This window comes from Planococcus citri, chromosome 5 (assembly GCF_950023065.1).
Source record: "Planococcus citri chromosome 5, ihPlaCitr1.1, whole genome shotgun sequence".
NCBI lineage: Eukaryota > Metazoa > Arthropoda > Insecta > Hemiptera > Pseudococcidae > Planococcus > Planococcus citri.
In genome coordinates this window covers 2,024,658-2,047,576 of record NC_088681.1, presented here as the reverse complement: position 1 = coordinate 2,047,576, position 22,919 = coordinate 2,024,658, and the positions used below count along the sequence as shown (strand labels likewise).

The following is a 22,919-nucleotide window of genomic DNA, read 5'->3' as shown; positions in this document are numbered from 1 at the left end:
TTCAGTGCTTTTAAAAAGGTATGAAAATGAAACGATATGTCTCTCCATATTTAAAAGTTTTTAATACCTATTTTGACCAAAATTTTGGGGCTCGGTATCCCCTATGGCTTCGCGAATCTCATCATAAAAAGCTCTGTTCTGAATTGACTTCTGAAAATGCCCCAGAACCTTTAGTAATTGTTGAAAAAAATTTAAGGGTTAATAATATATCATTTTTCAATTTTCAGATTGCGAATTAAATGGTACAACGAATGGCAAATCATCCAAAATAGTCGAAGGTGTTAACGTGGACCAGGTTTTGAAATTTTTCCAAGAGTATTTCTCTATTATACAAGTAATCAAGGTACGTTGAGTCAATGATCCGTTTTCAGCGTCATTCTGTTTATTTTGTAACATTGCTAAATTACCACTTACTCGTTGCAGATTTCCTGCGACTGGTTACAATGCAACAACGAGGTCCTATCTCCGATTTCCAGTTGGAAATCAGTGCTGGAAAATTTCAGCATCTTGTTGAACTACGCTAATTTGATCGCAGATGTAAAAAAAGGTAAAGATTATCGCCTCGATTATTCTATGAAATTACGACCTCCCAAACTCAGCTTTTGCAATGTTTTTATAGGTAATAAAGAAGGTGCTACCATTCCCCTATCGGAAGATGTCGAATTAAAAGGATTGCAAGCTTTGAAGAGCATTCAAGATACGATGTGTTGGGAATGGGATAAAATCATTTCGTTGAATGAAAAAGAAGAGGTACGTTGATGAATTCAGACTGCAAGTTTCATGTTGAAAACATTATATGTACTAAAATTCGAATATTTTTTACTGTTTGGAATTCAGATGAAGCAACGTCTCAGCCGCTTGTGCGTTTTTGGTAAATTTTTAACCACCATTGAGAATTCGAATTTCACTTACGACGAAGAGAAGAACTGGTTCGCGATCCATCTAGCTGAAGATGATGTTCCGGAGAAGGTTCGAAAGATTTTCATTTCTGTTTTTTATGGTTTATTGCTCGAGGGTGTCAAATACCCCGCTTGAATTTATTTTGTACGGGAAAAGAACGGTTTTTCAATATCATCATTCACCAAAGCAGTGAAAATCCCTGCTCGATGAAGAAAGAGAGAAACGTTTACCTAATTGCCTGTTGAAATTTGTTCGTTTCTTGGTGCAATGTGCTCGCAGGAAGTCGAATCGTTACTCTCTGCTCTACTTCTCTCCGTAGTCCTCCTTATCGTTTTAACAGCGCTTAGAAAATTCACGTACTGAAAGTATTCGTAGAGTTTCTCAAATATACGCCAAAAAGCGAGCAAAAAAAAAACAGACGAAAGTACACTAGCTGCGAGTATTCGCAAGAAAAAGTAAAATACGGATGAAAAGTAGAATAGGGGAAACCTCATGAAAACGACGTCTACAGCTCGGAAGTTGTTTAAATTTTCAATGGCGTATTTTCGATAATAAATTTCGTAACAATACAGAGCGCGAGAACGAGAAGAGGCGAGCGAGAGAGAGAAAGTCGCGAAGCTTGGTTGAGAGAGAAAGAGAACGAGATCCTTTTATATTAAAGCATTTTCAACGCGCGGTTATGTATACACTTTTCTTCGGGTAAATGTTTACTTTTAATAAATTGCCGCGAGCATCTGTTTGTTCAGTAATTTGTTCGACCATTACAGTTCGGTTTGTTTTGCTTTGTTTATTCAGTTGATTGTTTAGCGAAGCGTATTCAACTCTCACTTCGGGGCTCCCGCGTGCATTTGGCCAACATTTCTTCCTCCTACTGCTGAACTTGTCGAGGGGTGTTCAGTTCGAGTTGGTTTTAAATGTGTTTTGAAATGATGGCGTTATTAGGAGGATTTCTCAATGGGCGAATTATAGGGCTATTGTCGAGAGTAGGGTTTTTTAAGTTAATTTTCAAGTCAGTTCGATTGGAATTGCCTGATTTCCTCTCCCCCCCCCCCTCCCGAGAATGATCCTAGGTATGGGTATTAGGGTGGCTGATATTTTGAGGATTCGGGTTTTTTGCACTTTCATCTTCTAAAGTTTTGGGTTTCATGAGGAAATAATTAGTATGTTTTCTTATTTTTTATTCTACAAACGGAGCTGTCCATCTGAAAACGAGTTTTTTGAACCGAAGATGGTAAATTGAAAGAGTATGCAAAAATACATCGTCAGTCAAAATTCCAGATGCTGAAGTGCATTTTTAAACTTTTGGTAAATTTTTAAAAATCTTTGATCCAAAAATGGGAAAAAAATAAAAATTTTACTAAATTAACCGAGAAAGCTGAAATTTGATGTGAAATCTATTTTCGACCTCTTTGAATCGATTGCAAAGGCAAACGGTTTCGAAACGTTTTGAACACCTCTGAAGCCTCCAGTAAATTTTTGAAAGTTGAAGTTGTGTCCATAAACTCGTTGAATAGGTTCTGATGTTTAGCTCTCCAAATTAATTCTCACGTATACTGGAGACATTTTCAAGTTGTGGAGAAATTAAAAATCACGTTGGAGGTCTCAGAATGACTCGAAGTAGTGAAATTTGGATTTCTTGGATGATTGGTTTTTTGACGAGGAGAACCTATGAAAATTTCCCTACGAACAGAAAATGTCTGATTTTTTAAACTTTTCCCTTAAGTTTAAATATTCATAATGAAAAAAAAAACGCACTTTAGGTGTCCGCCTGAAAATCAAATCAAATGATGGTAAACTCGTTTACGTTTAATAAATCGAAAATAAGCCATAACTTGATTTTTAGGTGGTGCCCAAGGTAGTTTCCACACCTTGTAGAGAAATTTTAAAATTGTGGAGAAATCTTCTGAAAAAAATCAAGATTTTGACAATTTTATACTTCAGAGCGAACTTTACGGCAACTTCGGGCGAAAAAACGAAACTTCTGACTAATTTTTTGGAAAAAAGTGAGACCATTTGACAATTTTTAGCAAAATCGTGAGGCATTATTGGAAAATTTTGGTAACAAAGTGAAAATTTTCGACAAAAATTGAGTCTTTTATGCAAATTAATCCCAAAATGTTACACCTTTTCAAACTTTTTTTCGAATAACGAAACATTTCTGCAATATTTTGGTAAAAAAAACGAGACTTTATGACAATTTTTGAGAAAAAAGCGAAACTTGAAAGCAATTTTTTAAAAAAATTACTGGAATTTTTTTTTGAAGAATGACTTTTTGGAATTTGTTGAAAAATTGCTTCTCAGGATTTTTTTAAAAAAAGGACGTTTGAAATTTTTATTGAAAAATGACTTTCTGGAATTTTTCGAAAAAAGGATATTTTGGAATTTTTTTTGAAAAATGACTTTCTAGAATTTTTTTTAAAAATGACTTTTTGGAGTTTTTTTTTGAAAAATGGCTTATTTGGAATTTTCATTCAAAGATGACTTTTTTAGAAATTTTTGTTCAAAGATAACTTTTTGGATCACCTGTCAGAATTTCAAATGCTTGAGTGCGTTTCTCGATTTTTGGTGAATTTTTGAAAGTCAGGCAAAAAATAAGGGGAAAAAATCAAAATTTTACCAAATTGACCAAGAAAGCTAAAATTTGGGATATTCCCTATTTTCGACCTGCCTAATCGATTGGAAACTGTTTCAAAGCGTTTTGAGCAGTTCTGGAGCCTCCAGCAGATTTTTGAAACTCGAAATTCCCACAAAATTTCACCAAAATGGAGTTGGAAAGCTGAAATGTATTCTACAAACTAATTTTAATACGCTACGAAGTCAATTACAGAGGGATTTCAATTCGTTTTGGAGCATGCAGCGACTTTTTGAAAATTCCTGGAGCCTCCATCAAATTTTTGAAGCTTTAAATTTTCACAAAATTTCATCAAAATAGAGATGGAAAGCTGAAATTTACTCTACACTCCAATTTTAACACCCTCTGAAGACGACTTCAGGCGGATTCAAATCATTTTGGAGCCTCCAGCGACCTTTTGAAAATTACTGGAGCCTCCAGCAGATTTTTGAACCTTGAAATTCCCGCAACATTTTACCAAATGGAGTTGGCAAGCTGAAATACTTCGCAAACTAATTGCAATACGATATGAAGCCGACTACATGGTGGTTTTAAATGATTTTGAAGCTTCTAGCTACTTGTTGGAAATTTCAACTTTTCAAAAAACAGCATACGACCTCTCAAAAAGTCGCTGGAGGCTCCAAAACGACTTGAAATCCACCAGCAGACGATTCGTAGCGTATTGAAATTAGTTTTGCAGAATGAATTTTGACTTTCCATCTCCGTTTGATCAAATTTTTAGGAAATTTAAAGTTTCAAAAATCTACTGCAGGCTCCAGTAATTTTTTAAAAAATCGCTGGATGCTCCTAAACGACTTGAAATCCCCCTGTAGTTGACTTCGTAGCGTATTGAAATTGGTTCGCAGAGTAAATTTCGGCTATCCAACTGCATTTGATGAAATTTTGTGGGAATTTCGACTTTAAAAAATCTGCTGGAGGCTCGAGAACTGCTCAAAACGGTTTGAAACAGTTTCCGATCGATTTGGCATGTCGAAAATAGAGTATATTCCAATTTTTAGCTTTCTCGGTCAATTTGGTAAAATTTTGATTTTTTCCCTCATTTTTGGCCTAAATTGGATTTTCAAAAATTCACCTAAAATTGAAAAAGGCACTTCAGCACTTGGAATTTTGACAAGTGATGAATTTTTGCCTGCTCTTTCGGTCTACCTTTGTACGGTTTAAAAAATTTCGTGCAAGTCCCATGTTGGAACGCAAAATCTGCGATTTCGGCTGACCTGTCAATCAAAATGGCCGCCATTTTGTAGGTAGAGCCATTTTTTTTTAGTACAAGGGCTAGAAATGTTCCTTAGGACTCCCCCTTTAAGAAAAAAACTGTCCCGGAGGATCGACGTAGGGTGCAATAGATGCTTACCATAAGTGGGCTCCCCGACTATGACTTTTTGGATTTTTTTTTTTAAATGGTTTTTTAGAATTTTTGTTTAAAAAATGACTTTTTGGATTTTTTTTCTAATCGAATTTCCTAATAGGGAGGAACTCGACAATTTTTGACTGAAAAGCGAGACTTTCGGGCAATTTTTACAAAAACAAAGCGAGGCTTTTTGCAATATCCGAAAACAAATTTGCTCCAGGGAGTCGCGAGTGCTTTAAAAATACCTGAATTTCTCCTCCCTCACCTGTCAGAAAATCAGGACGTTCAAAATCAGAACGAAATAAGAAGACCAAAACTAATTTTTGATTCCAGTTTATACGTATGGAATTATGGATCCATGAATGGATTTGAAGACAAACCGCCGGCGCGGTGGTGTTAATAGAATTGCATACTCAGTTTGCCGTAAATACAGCTGGAAAAGACACGTTGCGATGAATTCTTATTTACGGTAAACCGAGTGTGCAATTCTTTCGACATCTCTATTGATTCGATTTTTTGTCTTGAGACGTTGACTGAAACATTCCATGTCAAATCAACCTGGTTCTTGTAGTTTACTCACTTTAAGAAACAGTTAAAGACGGAAAATCTTCATCATTGGCCCTCCAACTGGCTTTTTGAGAGGTGGGTGGTTTTTTTTTGTCACTGAATACGATGATTTTGCTCTTCTAATGTCCCCTCATGCTCTCCCAAATTTCCTAAAAATTGAAGAAATCGTGAAACATGGTTTTGCAGGTTTTCAGGAACACCGCATGTGCGAAAATTAACTCATTTTTCTGATTCTGCCCCTCCAACGCTGCTTTCGGAATTTTTTCGAAGAATTCGCTGATTTTTTGAAGTCGAAAACCTTTGTGTCACGCCCTTCTTTGTTCCAAAGTGATGCAGTTAGTTGAAATTCACTTTACGAATTTTAAGGACTGCTTTCAATTGTCTTTCGAGAAATTTTCCATTTTTTCACGTCCTCCTCATCCTTCGACCTTTCCCAGGGTTAAAAAAAATTGAATTATCGCGCCTTTCTGATCGTAGTCGATTTTTTTATTCGAATTGTGAAAACTCGTCGTCGTTGGCAGACAACTACATAGTAGGTATGCTAAAAGCGTTTTCAATACGGTCTGGACAGGCTGAGGGTACGAAGGGAAGAATTCGAGCGAGGTTGACATCGTATATACTCGTACAGAGGAACATAACACGTGAATTTTTTCTCTCGCTGTTGTACTAAAAGTGACTTTGCATGAAAGAGAAGGTGAAAAAGACGGGAAGTACGGAGCGAAAAACACGCTCGTCGAGAGGAAATTAAAATTCTGCCGATATACTCGCACTCGCAGGTAGGTATACCCGAGCACAATACGTGGTTTTGGTGAATTTTAACTAGCAAATATAAAGCTGCGGGCGAGACGAGGAGTGGCAATGGCGCTGGCTTTTTGGTGTGGAAAGACGAGGTGCTCATTCGGCGTAGGTACATACAGCCGATTTGAAGTGGCGTTTAATTATAACGAAACCGAGGTAAAAGAAGAGCGAATGTAAAGAGGAAAGAGAGAGAGAGAGAGAAAAAATACATCGTCGAGTTTTTTTCACGAGTGCTTTTCGTTTTGCGGGTTGTTGTAGATGAGACTGTGTATAGTGGTTGGTGGTGGAGGTGGTGTTTATTTTGTACGTATGTATGTGAGGGAGGCGTTGTTGCTGAGGAGAATGCCCGAAGGAGGATGTGGTGAATGGTGATGGTAATGCAAATGAAGTACGAGTACGAGTAGGTACCACGCCACGTATCGATGGTACAAAAGGAGCTATGCTAAACAGCTGATTGTAAACAAAGTGTGTCTCATTAATTGTTACCGCTTCTCGACATGAATTATTCATCGCGTATGTAAATAATTATCGGTTTCAAAGAGCATTCGTTAGGTCTTTGATTCTGTGTGCACACTGTATGACGTCGTCGTCGTAATTGTCGCGGTTGTCGTACGTTTAGTTTGAGTTATATGTGTATTTATGTATTGTGTGTGTTGTATGTCGGTATAGACAGACGGTACCTACCTATAATATGTAGATGTATATGTCGGAAAATACCATACCATACGTACCTACGTATGAATAAATCAACGCAGCCGCTGCGCCCCGTATGGTGACGACTACGATGTCGAGATTCTACACCTACACGAAATTAATTCGACATTTTACTCGGTAATTAGATGTGTTGAATGGTAAGAGCCAAGAGGCGGTTTTCAAGTATATGCCCTCGAGCTATACACGAACCGAGAAGACGAGAATCAATAGGAATTACATCGCAGTGATTGTTTCGACTTCGAGAGCTGGCATAAATTTGTTAAGCTGTCGCGAGTTAATGAAAGGGAAGAAAGCAGCTAGGTAACTTTTACATGGCTGATGTTGGGTTTCGTTTGGCAACAAAAAGAATAATTCATCACGAGTCTTTACCAACAAAAAAAAATGAAATAAAAAATATCAAAAATTTCTGTTTAATCGACGACAAATCTAACAAAATGAGAAAAACTGAATAATGCGATCTAGTGCGTAATGCGAGCAAATTTCTAATATAACTTCATTCGATGTTCATTAATGTAAGAGATTTTTCGCTCGAATTGTCGAATATCGCGTTCGAACTAATTGAGTGTATAATTATTACGACGACGACGATTCGCCATTAGTAAAACGCCCTAGCGAGTAATTCGATGGAAATTAAAATTTCGCAATTTAATACGAAACAAAAGAAAAAGGGCAAATTTTATTCGATAAATTTAACGCTATTATCGTCGGCTATTTGTGTTTGGGAAATTTTTCTAAAGGTCGTAAGCTGGTACTATTTCGGCTCGCTCGTTTATTCTCGCTTTTCACCGAGGCAAAAAAATTAATTCGCCGTGAAATTTCTCAATTCCCTTTGAGGTTGAAATGAAAATTTAACCTCGTCGTCGTCGGTTTTTATTCCCTTGCCCACATGCCCACTGCCCAGCTCCTATAGTTTCGTTTCTCGTGGCAAACATTCTTGCAGACAAGTGTTTTCGTAAAGGTACCTATTCCTATACTACCTACTACCTACATACATTGGTAGATATAGGAAACGTAAAGAAACGAGGAATACAAAATTCTTATTTATGCTGGGATTATTTTTTAAGATGTGTGTTTGTTTGTTTTTTTTCGCCCCCACCTCCTTAAGTTGCCCCCCCCCTCTGTCATAAAACATGCGAAATCCGAGAAATTGAAATATGTATGTTTTTTTTTTCTTTTTAGTCTTTAGATTTGGTGCATTTTCATGAAAATACTGTTAACACTACTTTTAACCTCTCTGCATAGTAGAAAAGTGGAACTTGTCCCCTTTCTCAATCTTATATATTAAAATGATGTTGGTTTTTTTGTTCCCACGAGATCTCAGTGAGTACTCAACAGATTTTCATAAAAGACCCCTCAATAGAAAGCTTGTGAAGTGTAGATTTGCAGGCTATTCTTGAAAGTTTGAAAAGTTTGGCCAAAAGCTCAAAAAGCTCGAAAAATCATTTCAGCCAATCACAACGCAGCATTCGGCATATTATATAGGTATAATTCCCACAAGATCTCCGAAAGTACTTGACCGATTTCCATAAAAGACTCCTCAATAGAAAGCTTGTGATGAAGTGTATATTTGCATGCTATTCTTGAAAGTTTGAAAAGTTTGGTAAAAAGTTCATAAACCTTGAGAAATTATTTCGGCCAATCACAACGCAGCAAACAGCAATTAGAATGATGTTCGATTATTTGTTCCTACCAGACCTCAGTATGTACTCAACCGATTTTCATAAAAGGCCCCTCGATAGAAAGCTTGTGAAATGTAGGTATGCAGGTTATTCTTGAAAGTTTGAAAGGTTTGGCCAAAAGCTCAAAAAACTTGAGAAATTATTTTGGCCAATCACAACATCACAATGTATAGCATTTGGCAATTATAATTCCCACAAGATCTCAATAAGTACTCAACCGATTTTCATAAAAGACCCCTCAATAGAAAGCTTGTGAAGAGTAGATTTGCAGGGTATTCTAGAAAGTTTGAAAAGTTTAGCCAAAAGCTTGAAAATCTCGAGAAATCATTTCAGCCAATCACAACGCAGCATTTGGCGATTAGAATGATGTTGGCTTCCTCAGTATGTACTCAACTGATTTTCATAAAAGACCCCTCAATAGAAAGCTTGTGAAGTGTAGAAATGCAGGCTATTATTGAATTTTCAACAAATTTGGCAAAAAGTACAAAAAGCTCGAGAAACCATTTCGGCCAATCACAATTAACGCAGCATTCAGCAAAGTTTTTTTGATTCCACGAGACCAGAGATGGGGTGATTAACAAAAAAGAAATGAATTGGGTTCAATTGGGGCGATTCTCCCAAAACATTGAATCTGATTCAAAATCTGTGATTCAGTTTTCAAATGAATCCGATTAGGAATAGGATTCAATGGATTGATTCGAAGATTGTGATTCGCAAAGTTTCAAAATGACATCACTACTTTTTCACTACTTTTTTCACTGCCTTTTTGCAAGCAAATTTTCAGAAAGCTATCTATTCGAACCCCCACCCCCCCCCCCCCCCTTAACACACAAAAAATCAAAAAAATTGGAATTGGAAAAAAATTTGTATACAACATATTTTTTAATTTCAATCAAAATCATTGAAAAAAATAATATGTACATACAAATGAACACATGTTATGAGACAAGGTGTCTTAAAAAATTTCAAAATGAAAAAGCAGGACATTTTTTAAACACTTACGATTTTATACGAAAAGGGAGCCGTGAGGGGGGGGGATTTTACATTAAAATTTTTTACTTTTCCAATGTCTTCAAATATCCCAAGATCTTTCTCAAGCGAACAGATGTCAAAAATATAATTTTATCATTTCAATTTATGATTTTATTTCGTGCTAATGTAATGAAACGAGCCGAAAAAAAAACTTTTTTCAACGTGAAAATTTTTAAACCAAAAATTGATGGAAAACTTGAACGACATTTGGGGGAAAAATAAGTTTTAAAGTAAAATAAGTAGAGATAAAATAACAATTTTGTCATTTGAAAGGTACAATTTTGCCTAGAAATAATATTCATATGCACCACGTAGGTAGGTAAGAATTTCAATTTCTCCTTCAAGTCTGCAATTTTTCAATTGCGGAAAAGAGAAACAAACCGGCCCTGATGAAGCGAGGGCAAAAGCTCTCAAAAATCAGTATTCTGAGAGGTATTTTGAAAAACTCAAAATTGAAAAAAAAACAAACGAGCCTGGGCAAAGCGGGATTAAAAAGCTTTCAAAAATTCATGTTTTGAGAAGTACGAGTGAAAAAAAAGTTTCTTCATGCAGGGAGGAATTCATTTTTCTGATTCAAACTTTGAACATTTCTTGAATTTGAACAATAAGGTTCTCAAGTGGAAAAAGAGCAAATAGCTCTCAAAAATGTATAATTCAAGCTCTTAAAAAGTCAACAAATGAGCTCTTTTCTACAGAATGAAGATTTAGAAAAAGGAACGCATTTGAATTTTTCATTTTTTCACACCTTTTCAGCAAAATTCACTACTTTTTCACTACTTTCACTTCCTGTTAGATACCCTGTCAATCCGATTCGAAAATTAAAATTGATCCGAATTCAATTCCGCGATTTGAATCGTCCCATCCCTGCACGAGATATGCAGTAAGTACTCAACCGATTTTCATAATAGACCCCTCAATACAAAGCTTGCGAATATGTGGACTATTATTAAAAATTTTAAAAATTTGGCCAAAAGTCCAAAAAGCTCAAGAAACCATTTCGGCCAATTACAATGCTGCATTCAGCAGAGTTTTTTTGATTCTACGAGATTTCAGTAAGTATATTCAACCGATTTTCATAAAAGACCTCTCAATAGAAAGCTTGTGAAGTGTCATAGATTTGCGGGGTATTCTTGAGAGTTTTAAAAGTTGGCCAAAAAACTCAAAAAGGTCGAGAAACAATTCGACCAATCACAACGCGGCATTTAGCAAGCATAATCCATCAGCGTTGGTGGCCGAACGGTTTAAGGCGACAGACAGATTATTGATCTCGAATCCAACTTCTAATTTTACCAGCTCAAGAAGCTTGATACTACTTTTATTAAATGTTGATCTTTAAACAACATTTTAAATCGCAAAGCTTTAATTTTTTGATGAGTACTACTTTTTAAAAGAATATCAAAATGCTCAATCAGCTTGATATTGCTATACATACACACAATTACATTTCTCATATTATATTTTCAACATATATTTCTACTCTCTAAATTTAAAACCGTGAAATTTCACTACTGATCAATTCAGTAGGTACATTTTTTACTGTTTTGCAGTAAAAAACTACTGCTTTTAAGGTGACTGCTAAGAGTGAAATTTCACGGTTTCAAATTTAGAGAGTATGCTCTAGGAGAACCGCGCAGTATGCGCGGTTTTAACGGGTTTTCTAGTAAATGAATATTTTTAGGTGTTTTTTTTTCTCTCTAAATTTTAATCCTCGGGATTTTGTCGATCTTCATCAGAAAAGTACTTTTTCATGTTTTCGATATGCCCCCTTCTCCTCCTCCCCCCCCTCACCTTAGCGATGAAAAAGTGGAATTTGGTCAATTTCTAATCAGTTTTGGGTAAAGGGCATAGCCGGTTTAGTATGGGGATTTGGCCCCCGAAACAAGTATTGACCACACCTGACCCAAAAGGTCAACCATAATGAGAAAAAACTGTGATGAAAATTTTGGACCCTTAGAGCAAGTATTTTGGGGGGAGGGGATAAAATGTGTTTTTTCTGCGGTTTTGCCCTTTTTAAAATTTTGAGCCGCCATTTTGTAATGAAGGGTCAAAGTGACAATGGAATTTCTTTAGTCCAAACACGCGTTATTTATCCGTAAACATACGATAAAAATTTTAAAAATTTTGGAGTCGTGGAAATTGGTCAAAAAAAATAAAAACTGACCACCCCTTGCATTATTCACTACCTATAAGTCGCATCCTACTATACTAGACTATACAATATACATGACTACAACACTATACAAGTTATGGGAAAACACCTATTAACTGTTGATTTTTATAAAATCATTTCATTCTGGAGCCAACAGAAAATGTTTTTGTGGGGTCCTAACCTCCCAACCACCTTCCCTCTGCCCCTCAAATTGTTATTTCGATGGAAAATCAAGCCGTCAATATGGGAATCGTTTTCATATGAATCGAACCTTCTGAAAACGAATTTGCAGTCGAATTTACGCTTGAACCATTTTTTTGTCCACCCCTAGCTCCCTTCCCCTGAATATTAATTCGTCATTATTAACACGAGTATAGGTAGGTAAACATGCATTATGAGTCTCACCTACACATAAGTTACAAGTTATGGATAAACCAGCAATCGACCATTGACTTTTATAACATCAATTCATTCTGGAGCCAACAGAAAATATTCATGTTCCATCCAAATCTCTCGCGCCCTCCCCCTCAAATTGTTATTTTGATGGAAAATCAAGCAGCCGATATGGGAATCGTTTTCGTATGAATCGATGAATCGAACCTTCTGAAAACGAATTTGCAGTCGAATTCACATTTTCCAACGGTATGTTTGTGATCATTGTGAGATGAATGCAGGGGTGACCATTTTTCAAATATTCAACGATTGCTTCTTGCTTGAACCAAACGCCCCCAGAGCTTCATTCACTCTATTGGACACAGGTTCGCTTGTTTTCATCTCCCAATGATCACAAACATATCGCTGGAAAGCTGATAAAATTCTCTATCGATCGAGTGTAAAACAACTTCTGTAACGTAATGTTCCTCTAAAGCGCGACTCATAGTAGGAGATTGAAAATTCAAAAATTGGTTTCGCATGGACCGACAACCCAAACCTTCATTCACTTTATTGGACACAGGTTCGATTGTTTTCATCTCACAATGATCACAAGCATACCGTTGGAAAGCTGATGAAATTCTCTATCCATTGAGTGTAAAACGACTTCTGTACCCTTCCTATGGAGCGCGCCACAAAGCAGGAGGGGTTACTTTTTGATGAAATTTTGTATAATGGTATATAAAGGGTGAGGGGCGGGGCGGGGTGAGGAATGTAATCGATGAAATGGACCATTATATATATATTCCCATGACCAGAGAAGTACATATTTACAGAATTTCAGTTCCATAAGTGGGTTTTCCATCGCCTCCACAATTTAGGGGTCTGCCCCCATGAGGGGGTGGGAGGTATGCGATGATTCCGACACTTTTAGCGGAACATATCGATCAATATTGAACAGTAACTGGCGTAATATTTCAAATCTGATGGAATTTTGACCAGTAGGGTATTTTTTGCAATTAGGGGTCGATGGGGGCGCTTAAAGGGGGAGTCATCATTTTTCGCGTTACGTACCGCTTTCAATAAATGTTTCTTACCAGTTTCAAGAAGAATTAGCATTTAGCTAACCGTTTCCACCATGTTTTGGCATTAAAGTGGCAATTTTGCGCGTTTTTCAAGTTTTGGGGTGCCACAGAGGGCAGGGGGGAGGGAGCCAAAAAATGAACCACCAAAACTATTTGTACACATTACTTAGTATATTTTCACAAAATTACATTTCCGAGTCTCAACGTCTTCCAGATCCACAATTTGGGGGGCTGAGCCGCACGCAAGGGGGAGAGGGGGGACGATGGTTTCAATGGTGAAAATAGAAAGTGCTGATCAATATCTAACAGCAGACACCATAATATTGAATTTTTGATCAAAACTCTATCCGCAGGAAAATTTTAAAAATTGTAAGCCCCACCCCCCTCGAAGGAGGGGGGCACTCGAGTGGCTCCCGGTCTTAAAAACTTCATTTTGGTTCAAAAATTCATCATACCAAAATTCACGCTTCTTTCATCAAATGCAGTTTTTTTTTCATTTGCCACTCCACTAAAGTAGGATTGAAAATTTTTTACTGCATATACGTTGTAGCCAAAGGCGTGGCGAAGTGATGTGTCGTTGGGACGGAAGGGGAGGGGGAGAGAGACTGAAATTTTCCAAACTTTTTTCGCCAGACTTTCTAAGCTTTTTACCCCCAGACCCCCTCCCCCCCACGATTTTTTATGCTAATTAGCCAGATGTGATTTAAACAAATTTCGGGAGGAGGAGTTGGAAACCAAAATGTCGAATAATTTTTAATGTTCAAATTTGAAATCCAAACTCAAAAATTCGCAATTTTTCGTGTTTTTTTTTTTTAGCTCTTTGACCTTTGAAAATCAAAAAATCAAATGAAGAACAAATCATTTTCGATCTCGCTCGAGCGAAGCGAGGACGAAAGCTTCAAAAAATTTACAATTTGTGAGGTATAAAAAAATCATTTTGAATGTAAGAAGTTTCAACGTCCAAATTTTGTGCTTTTTGGTAAGTATTTTTTAATGGAATTTTGCACTGCCGTATCGAGGCGATGGCAACAGCTTTCCAAAAATTCACAATTTTCAACTTTTTTCAAGGCATAGGTAATTTTTACATTTTGAAAAATAACCAATTTTGGCTAAAATAAAAAATTGTTTCCGAATTTTTGCTGAAAAATGAGACATTTTTTGATATTTCAGCAAAAGTTGAGACTTTCCGGCAGTTTTGATTCTAAGTATGTCAACAAACAGGTAGACCTACTCAGACGAGGAGACGCGACGCGACGTTGGTAAAGAAAATTAACACTTTTACACCCTCGATTTGATCCAAAGGTTACCAGCAACAACAACGTACTATACAAAACACCAAAAAACAAGGGGTTCGGTTTAAATGCGAAATAATTAACCATAACGTAGCACTTTGCTTCTGCTTATATACGCGAAGAGGGTAGGTTTATTTGGCAAACAGGGTAGGGTTCTCTCTCCTTCTCTCGTTCTCTCGTTAGTTAATAAAAACGTCCATTGTTCATTTAATACACACGCCAGCGAGCTACTTACACGTTGTTTTTGTCGTCGTGTCGTGTCGTTGTAAAGATGATGATGCGACGACGACGAAGAAGAGAAAAAAAACCACTCCCCTTACGCTCCAAGTTGTACTTACTCGTAAACGTGAGGGGGTTAACAGAGACATAAAGTACAACGCCAGAGTCGAGCTATACGAGTACATAGAAGAGCATTAGAGCTAGCAGGCATCTTAAAAGGCGGTAATAAGGAAAACACAACGAAGATTTAACATTATATCGAGAAGGGTAGATTAAAGAGCGAGTATACGAGTAGATGAAGAAGGAAAGGAACACACGGTACGGCTGGCAGTGTGGCTGAGAGATGTGCGAGTCGCAGGAGTTAGTTATACAACTCCATCCGTTTGCCGTACGTACGCTTATACTAACTATAGTGTGTTTATCTCCGTTACTCTCGGGGTGGTTTTTCTTCTAACGTCGCTCTCTCTCTTTCTCTGTGTGTGTGGCGCACAACTTGGTCCGACTCACCCTATATATATATATATTCGTAATATAAATTCCGACGATGTTTAGTCAACACCTTACATATTAAAGGGGTACACCGGGCGAATAAAAGTGTAAACCATGATGGCAGCGAGAGACGACGACGTCGTCGGAGCGGTATAAAGGATAAAACGACGTCGTCGTCGACGAAGGTGGTACAAAAGCTCACACATATAATACGAAAAGAAAAGACGAAGCGCTGAAGACGGGGGCCACGATAAAAGGGATGTGAAAGGCGGTAGATGTCATGGGGTTTTGTAATCAAAGCATGTGCACCGCGGTGGTTTAGCACTCGAGATTGCTCGCTAGGGAAAGGTAAGCAAGAACGGGATTATTTAGCATTCAAAACAAGTTATTCAGTCGGAATACGTACGTACGTATATACAGCACGAGCACAAGCACGAGTACGAGGGTCGGGCCAGGGTCGCGGAGGCAGCCATCGGTACGAAGACGAGGCGAGGCGAGGATGGGTTACGTCAGAAAACATTAGCGGTATAGCGGTGGTATACTCGTACACAGGGCTGAGGCTGGGGCTAAGGGCAGAAGCGTAGTTTATACGCCGAAAGAGACACGTACACGTTGGAAAAGCTCTCTCTGACACGATGGCAACGTGAGGCAGCAGGCGAAGTCGAACAAGGATGCCGGTATCGTTGTTGCTGGTGGCACGAGCAGCGAGGTAAACAGGGTGCGAAAAGCGCTTCGTCTCCGTCACCCACCCCTCCAGCTCGAGCTCTTCGTCTGCCTGTCTGCTTTTCACAAGCCATCGCATTCTCTCACTCCCTCGCTCGCTCACTCTACGCCACACAGCACAGTAAACGTAATGATGTAAGAAGCGTAACACAACGAAAGGGAAAATGGAATAGAAGCGCCCAAGGGCTGGGAATTTCCAGGCGTATTACACGTGGTTTAACGCGCGGTTCAAGCTTTTCTCCCCCAACTCCCAACTCCCGACCCTCTCACCTCTTCCAGCTCCGGGTTTACAATCGTTCTACACCTCTACCGCGCACCTCTCGTTACGATTTTTCTACCGTCTCCGCGCTTCCTCATCTCACCCACGAGGCCCGTCTAAAATGCTAACTCTTCACGACTATTGCTACGGCATACAAATGACTTCCACTTAAATTCGTTCTCCCTTTCTCAGGCAGGCAGTCATCCACCCACCACTCATCCACCTTATTTTATCGGCCGTCGTAGTCATCGTCGTCGTTACCACCACCTCATCCCCCTTCCTACTTGTACAACGCTTATACTCTCTTTTTTTCAGCAACCTTTCTCCCTCGCAAGCTCGTTCGTTTCTCTCTCTATCGTCTTTTTATTTTTTTCTTTCACGTATACCTTTTTTTTTTCGTTGCGCCACGCGCTTATAGCTTTCTGCGTCGTTTCCTCCGTTCGGTATTTTTTTTCCTGCTTTCTCGTTCTCACAATCTCACCGTGTTCTTTGGCGGTAACGACCAGCACGACGACTACACTACCCCTGAAAGTTTAATACTATACCCTCGTTTCAAATTGCCCGAATGATGCGCCTTTCCGTGTGCCCGCCTAGCCCAGTGTTTCGGTTATTCCCCATCTCCATTAGTCGTCGAGTTTGTTTTTTTTTTTAGGGGCTGTTGCAGGAAAAGCGAGAAAAAAATACACTTATAGACCTACAAACGCAAATGTCACCGAAAATTATTACATTTACCGATATCTAAATAAAAATCCCGCCGATATGAATGTAAAATGGGTAAACGTGTTTGGTCGCAATTTTCGTATTCTTTCTTTTTCACTTCCACGCACATGTGTGTTATTTTTTTTTTGAATGATTTTTTCCATAAAAACTTACGTTTTCTATCTAGCGTTCTTGATATGATTATTAGGGTGAATTGGGGGGGGATGTGTGACAGAATTCTGACCAAATTTAGTGTAGACCTCCATTTCGAGTCGAAAATTACTCAGTAGGGTGTACCTTATTTTGCAAAGTTGAAATTTTCCGTCTCTCAACTCTCTCCCCCCCCCCCCCATCAGGTGAAAAAATCAAAAAAATGGGAAAAAAGTTCAATCCATGAAAGTTTTTTGTTTCTGCGTCAGAATTTTTCTAAATAATCCCCCTTTACAGGAAAACATTTCCCTCAGCCCTTTAAATCATACCTATTGACCCCACAGTAAAGAGAAGGAGTCTCCGAAGTACAGAAAAATCAGAAAAAATGGGAATAAATCAACATTGGGGAACATTTTTTGAAAATATCTCATTTCCAAATTAGAATTGTTCTACATAACCGGCCCCTTTGCTAGTAAAAACTTTTGTCAGATCTCCAAATGATGTTGGCTCTCTTGTATGGAGCCCCCCCCCAATTTGGGAAAAGTAAAAACAGATGAAAAATTGATGTCTGTAGAAATTTTTGAAAATTTTCCATTCATGAGGTAGAATTTGTCAAAATAAGCACCTTTTCAAAAAAAAACCTCCCCTCGATCTCTCGAATGATGTCGGTTTCCTTTAAGCAAAGTCGTCCCTCAAAGTCGAAAAAAGTCGACAAAAAAATGGAAAAGTTGATATCTGCAAAAATTTTTTGAAAATGGTTCATTTCTAGGCAGAGTACTAAACCCCACATTTTCAAGAAAAACTCTCAATTTTGAAAAATATCGAAAATGATGAAAAATTAATGTCTATGTACTCGTAGGTACTTATTCGAAAATTTTTCATCTCTGCAAAATACTCCATAACTCCTAGATAACTTTTTTTCAAGAAAAACTTTCCATCAGTCCCCTCCAACGAAGATCAGGATGTCCCCTATTTTTGGCTAGTCATTTTCCCTGACTTTTCCAGGTTTTCCAGACTAATTTTCCATACCATTTTTCCGATTTTCTATACTTAAATACTTACTCCATACTTTAAAATTGGAGAAAAAGTTTCAAAGGGGGGGGGGGAGAAGGGTGATTTTATTCATAATAAGTTTCTTTTCGAACTGGATATTTCTTCAGATATAAAAAAGAGCTAAACTTTGATTATTAATTAACATGCAAGCAGTAGCTTTGCGCTCCAATTTTTCAAGGAGGGAGGGGGGTGAATTGGGTACAAAAGCGCCAAATTGTAATTCAAAAAAAAAAGAAACGTGTCGAGAACAGATGAGGGAAAATTTTTTCAAATTTTACAAAGATCTCGTAAAACATTGTAATGATTAATTGACTAGAAAAATTTCAAACCCAGCTAAAATCTCAAACAAATTGAAAATGAAAAAATTGTGCAAAAAATTGGCAAAATCGTCCAAAATCTATTAAAAGTTAGCGATATCGTGAAAAATATAGTGGAATAGCCCATAAATTCGATACCGAGGGGGTGGGGAGAGAATGCAGATGTGATCAGATCGAGAAATCGACTTCTTTGAGATGATCTAAGTAATTCGATTCAGGAAAATTGATGAAATCTGATACGATTTGACTAGATCTAGACCGGTTCGGAATGGTTTGATCGCATTTGATAGCCTGAAAATTATGAATTGGTAACTGAGAAAAATGATTGGATCTTATATGGATTGGTCAGATAAAATAGGACCATTCGGATCTCATCAAATCTGATCACTTTTCGAAGATAGTTTCATCGATTCAGATAAGCGCTTGTCGAATGTGATCTAATCAGTCCTTATTTTTACCCGAGCCCTTGGAAAATTGAATAGATTGAATTGAATATATGATATCAGAACAAATCTTATCTGGTGATTTTTAGGTCCAATTTGATTTGACCAGATCTGGTCCGAATCTAATTAGATCGATGTCTGATCAGATCTGAGCAGATCCATTCTGATCAGATTCTGTGAAAGAAACTCAATTGGGTCAGATCAGAGCTGTTTGATCAGATGTGATAATATTCGAACATTTCCTGAATTGATTTGATCTGATTTGATTTGATTAGAGTTCTGTTCAGATCAGATCTATTTTGATCTGATTAGATTCAGAGGAAGAAACTTGATAGGATCTGATCAGACCTTTTTAATCTGATCTGATGAAATGAAATCTGTTCTTATTTGAATGGTTCTATCAGATCTGGACATCCCGTGGATCCCTTTTACCTGATCAGATGTAATCAGATCGAGGTTTTGATTGAATTACATGGGACTTAGGATCTGATCAGATCGGATCAGATTCGAGGATTCCTGGGATCTGATTTTATCTTAGCCGATCAAATCAGACCGAAGTTTTGATTAAATGAGATCTGTTCATACTTGATCAGATTTTTTGTCAGGGGAATAGTTGAAAATTTTTCAAGAATGGTGTCAAATTTGCGTCAAGGTGCTTGAAAATGATTTGAAACTTCAATTTATATAAAAACCACTGAACATATTTTTAAAAAATCGCTCAAATCCAGATGCAATATGAATTTGTCAAATTATAATCACAATTGTTGTAAATTACTGAAAAATTGATAACAACATTTTTAATGATCTACTCGTAGCGATAGCCTTGTGAAAAATAAGTTTTTTAATTTCATGTACCATTATCACATGTTCGCAGGAAACGAAGAAACTGAACGACGAGCAACGAGGTAAACTGATGAAAGAAATGGGCCAACTGTGGCTGGAAGCCGAAGTAAAGAATCTAGAGAGTAAAATGAAGCAAACCGCGAAAACGAACTTGTTGACTCCGTATTTGGTAGTGGATAGCGAAGCTTTGACCCAGCATTGCATGTTAGTGAAGAAATTAGTCAGCTCTAGGCAATTCGTATTGCTCATACCGACTGCAGGTAAGTGCCACATTCGTCTGTACAAAAAATGTCAGACAAATTAATCTTATTATCAGTTCGAAAGTATAATTTGTAATGTTTGAAAAATAAAAAATTTTTACAGTCGTATCGGCTTTGGATGAATTAAAACGGACCAGTGGTAGAGCCAGAGATGCTATACGTTGGCTAGAGTCGCAATTCAGACAAGGCAACAGATTTTTAAGAATGCAACGTAATAACGAAAAGCAAGCCATACCCGCCGTATCGTACCCGAGGAAAAAGGATAACGAAGCTTGGTAAGCGTTCGCGGATTATTTATGCAAATTGACGAATTTATCTCGACTTTATTTTATATGTATTATGTATATACGTGCAAAGAACCGCTCTGGCTTATATGTATTTACGAACGAGGCATACGCTTTGTGTTTACCATTACAGGCTATTTATGCAGATCATGGAGTGTTGCTATTATCTTAATCATACCAATTTGACCAAGAACAACGGTCCTAAGAAGGAAGACGATTCGAGCTTTGTGCGACTCCTAACCGGATCTAGAGCGTTGTCGGGTATGGTTGATACCAACGATGTGACCATACCGAAAGATAAATCGGCTAAGCAAGTTCCCTTTAGTATGGCTGTTGTGAAAAAGTCCACGGGTAAGTGAGATATTCGTACTTTAACTTTCTTGGGTAATCGAGTTGGATGAGGGTTGGATTTATTGTTCATCGTGTAATCAAAATATGAGAGAAGTTAATTACACCGAATTAGTTTATGGTTATTGATTACTGGGGTGAGTCTTATGTTGAAGTTTTGCTTTTTTACTCGTACTCTCGCTCCGCCTGAAGTTGTTGGATTTTATCGGAAAATAATTTCCTATTTTTTTTCTTGTCCAAAAAAAGTCGTGAAAACCCTCCTCCCCCTCCCCTTTCAAAAAAATGAAAAAATCAATAATTTGAAGAAAAAAATGAAGCATGAATTTTTTAAAAATAAAATTCACAACTGTGAACTTTTTTGATAGGAATTGCAAAACCATAGATGTAAAGAACTCCAAAATTGTGATCCAAATGTACAAAAAATTGTCATATCAACTTTTTTTTTTTGATTTGACATTTCCACTCCAGATTTCTTGAAATCTGAAAAAGTTGTGTGAGCTATGGTTTAGAAGGTCGAGGTTTGGGGAGCACTAAACATGAATATCAATGAATTTTTTTTTTTGCTTCGGCTTCACCGATGCCCCTCTTATTGCCTCCAAAACATCCTGAAAATTGAAGGAATCGAATAAAATACTTACGTTTTAAACCAAGTTTTTGGTTGTGTTGAATACGAATATCAGCTTGTTTTTTTAATTCGTATCCTTCAACGTCTCCATGCAGTTTTGTTGAATATTTTCCAAACATTTTCGAATAATTTTATTCTTTGCGATCAATTTTGAAATTGGAAATAATATTATCAAAATATTGGCGGCACCTTTGTATTTCGAAACTTTCAGAAATTATTGCAAAATATATTTTTTTTTGTGAAGAAAATATTTTCAAAACTCATAAATTTAAACTAGAAAAAGCGAGTTGCAAATTTTGGACCACTCAGTAGAACCTCAAAAATGGGCATAGATTTTGATGAAAATGACCCACCACGTCGACACTGAATCTCAAATACCATTTTTTTTTTAAGTGGCCATTTTTACCAAAACAGGTTGGGTAAGTAAAGGTTAGAGTAAAAAATCACGATTTTTCCGAAAATTCCCTCTCTTTGAGGGCCTATAATATCTCCTCCATGGACTCCTGCAGAGCTGAAAAAATTTTTGAGTGATTTTCGACTCTCAACCAAGGCCTCCAATGAATTTCGTTGAAATCCGCTGATATTTTTTGGAGGGTTCTCACCAATGTCACACAATTATAGAAATTTTGAGAAACATTGAGGAGATTGAAGGCGCTGAATCAAAAAAACAAGCTGATATTTGTATTCAGTACTCCCAAAAACCTAATAAACCATATGTCACACGATTTTTTTAGTTTTCAGAAAATTTGGGAAGCAAATTGAGGGTCGTTGGAAGGGCCAATTTTGAAAAAATAGACTTGATATTCGTATTTAGCGCTCTAGGTCACACAATATTTGATATTTCTCAACATTTCGACCAAAATCTTGGGCCTTGGAGTTGTAGCACCCTGGCTCGGTCCTCAACAATGTTTTTTCGTCAGGAAAGAGCCCCTCCCTCTTGAAATGGCAATAATAGATAAACAAAAGTGGGAAATGGAAGTTTGAACATTTTTTGAAAATTTTTTACTTTTGTTCGGAATTTTGTTAAACCACCTTTTTCAGTAAAAAAAATCCCCCTCGGTCCCTTCAAAAACTTTGCCTTCCTGGTGCACACCCCTCCCCCTCCCCTGTCATCCCAAAATCTAGATAAATCAAAGTTTGAAAAAAAATGAAAATTTTGTGCTTCTTGTCAAAACCTTTCTGAATATTCTCATTTTCAAGAAAAAAATCTTCGTCGAACCCTCCTCCCTTTCCCCCTCCCCAACAGTGCTGAATATTATTTCTTTTAGAGTTGCCCACAGATTAAAAAAATCAACGGATTTGAATTAAATAAAAGTGATGAATTTTTTAAAAATTGCAATTTCTGTGTCAGAATTCCTCTGAATAACTTCCCTTGTATCGAGAACTTCTCGCAATTTTAACCTCCTTGCATAGAGACCATCAAAGTTGAAAAAATGAAAAAATTACTGTTTTATAAATTTTAAATTCATGTGTTTGAATCCCTGTGTATAATCCAGTAGGTAAGTGTACCCAATTATTTTTAAAAATTCAGGGATCTCAAGATCCATTTTTCTTCATCCAGAAGGTGGGAGGTTGGTGGAGTGTGGTCCAAACTGCACCAAGTAGTACCTACCTATTTTTCCTTCAAAAATGAACCAAA

The 22,919-nt window shown here is 37.3% G+C and overlaps 1 protein-coding gene across 1 annotated transcript in view; it reads left to right on the top strand.

Moving 5' to 3' along the window:
• Smg5 (Smg5 nonsense mediated mRNA decay factor) overlaps window positions 1–22,919 on the top strand; it is a 31,708-nt gene that overhangs the window by 4,313 nt on the left and 4,476 nt on the right. The window contains exons 9-15 of the mRNA XM_065368653.1: window positions 228–343; window positions 424–547; window positions 620–750; window positions 838–969; window positions 19,795–20,023; window positions 20,127–20,298; window positions 20,441–20,658. Coding sequence (XP_065224725.1) covers window positions 228–343; window positions 424–547; window positions 620–750; window positions 838–969; window positions 19,795–20,023; window positions 20,127–20,298; window positions 20,441–20,658 — 1,122 coding nt within the window. The remainder of the gene's footprint in view (window positions 1–227; window positions 344–423; window positions 548–619; window positions 751–837; window positions 970–19,794; window positions 20,024–20,126; window positions 20,299–20,440; window positions 20,659–22,919) is intronic.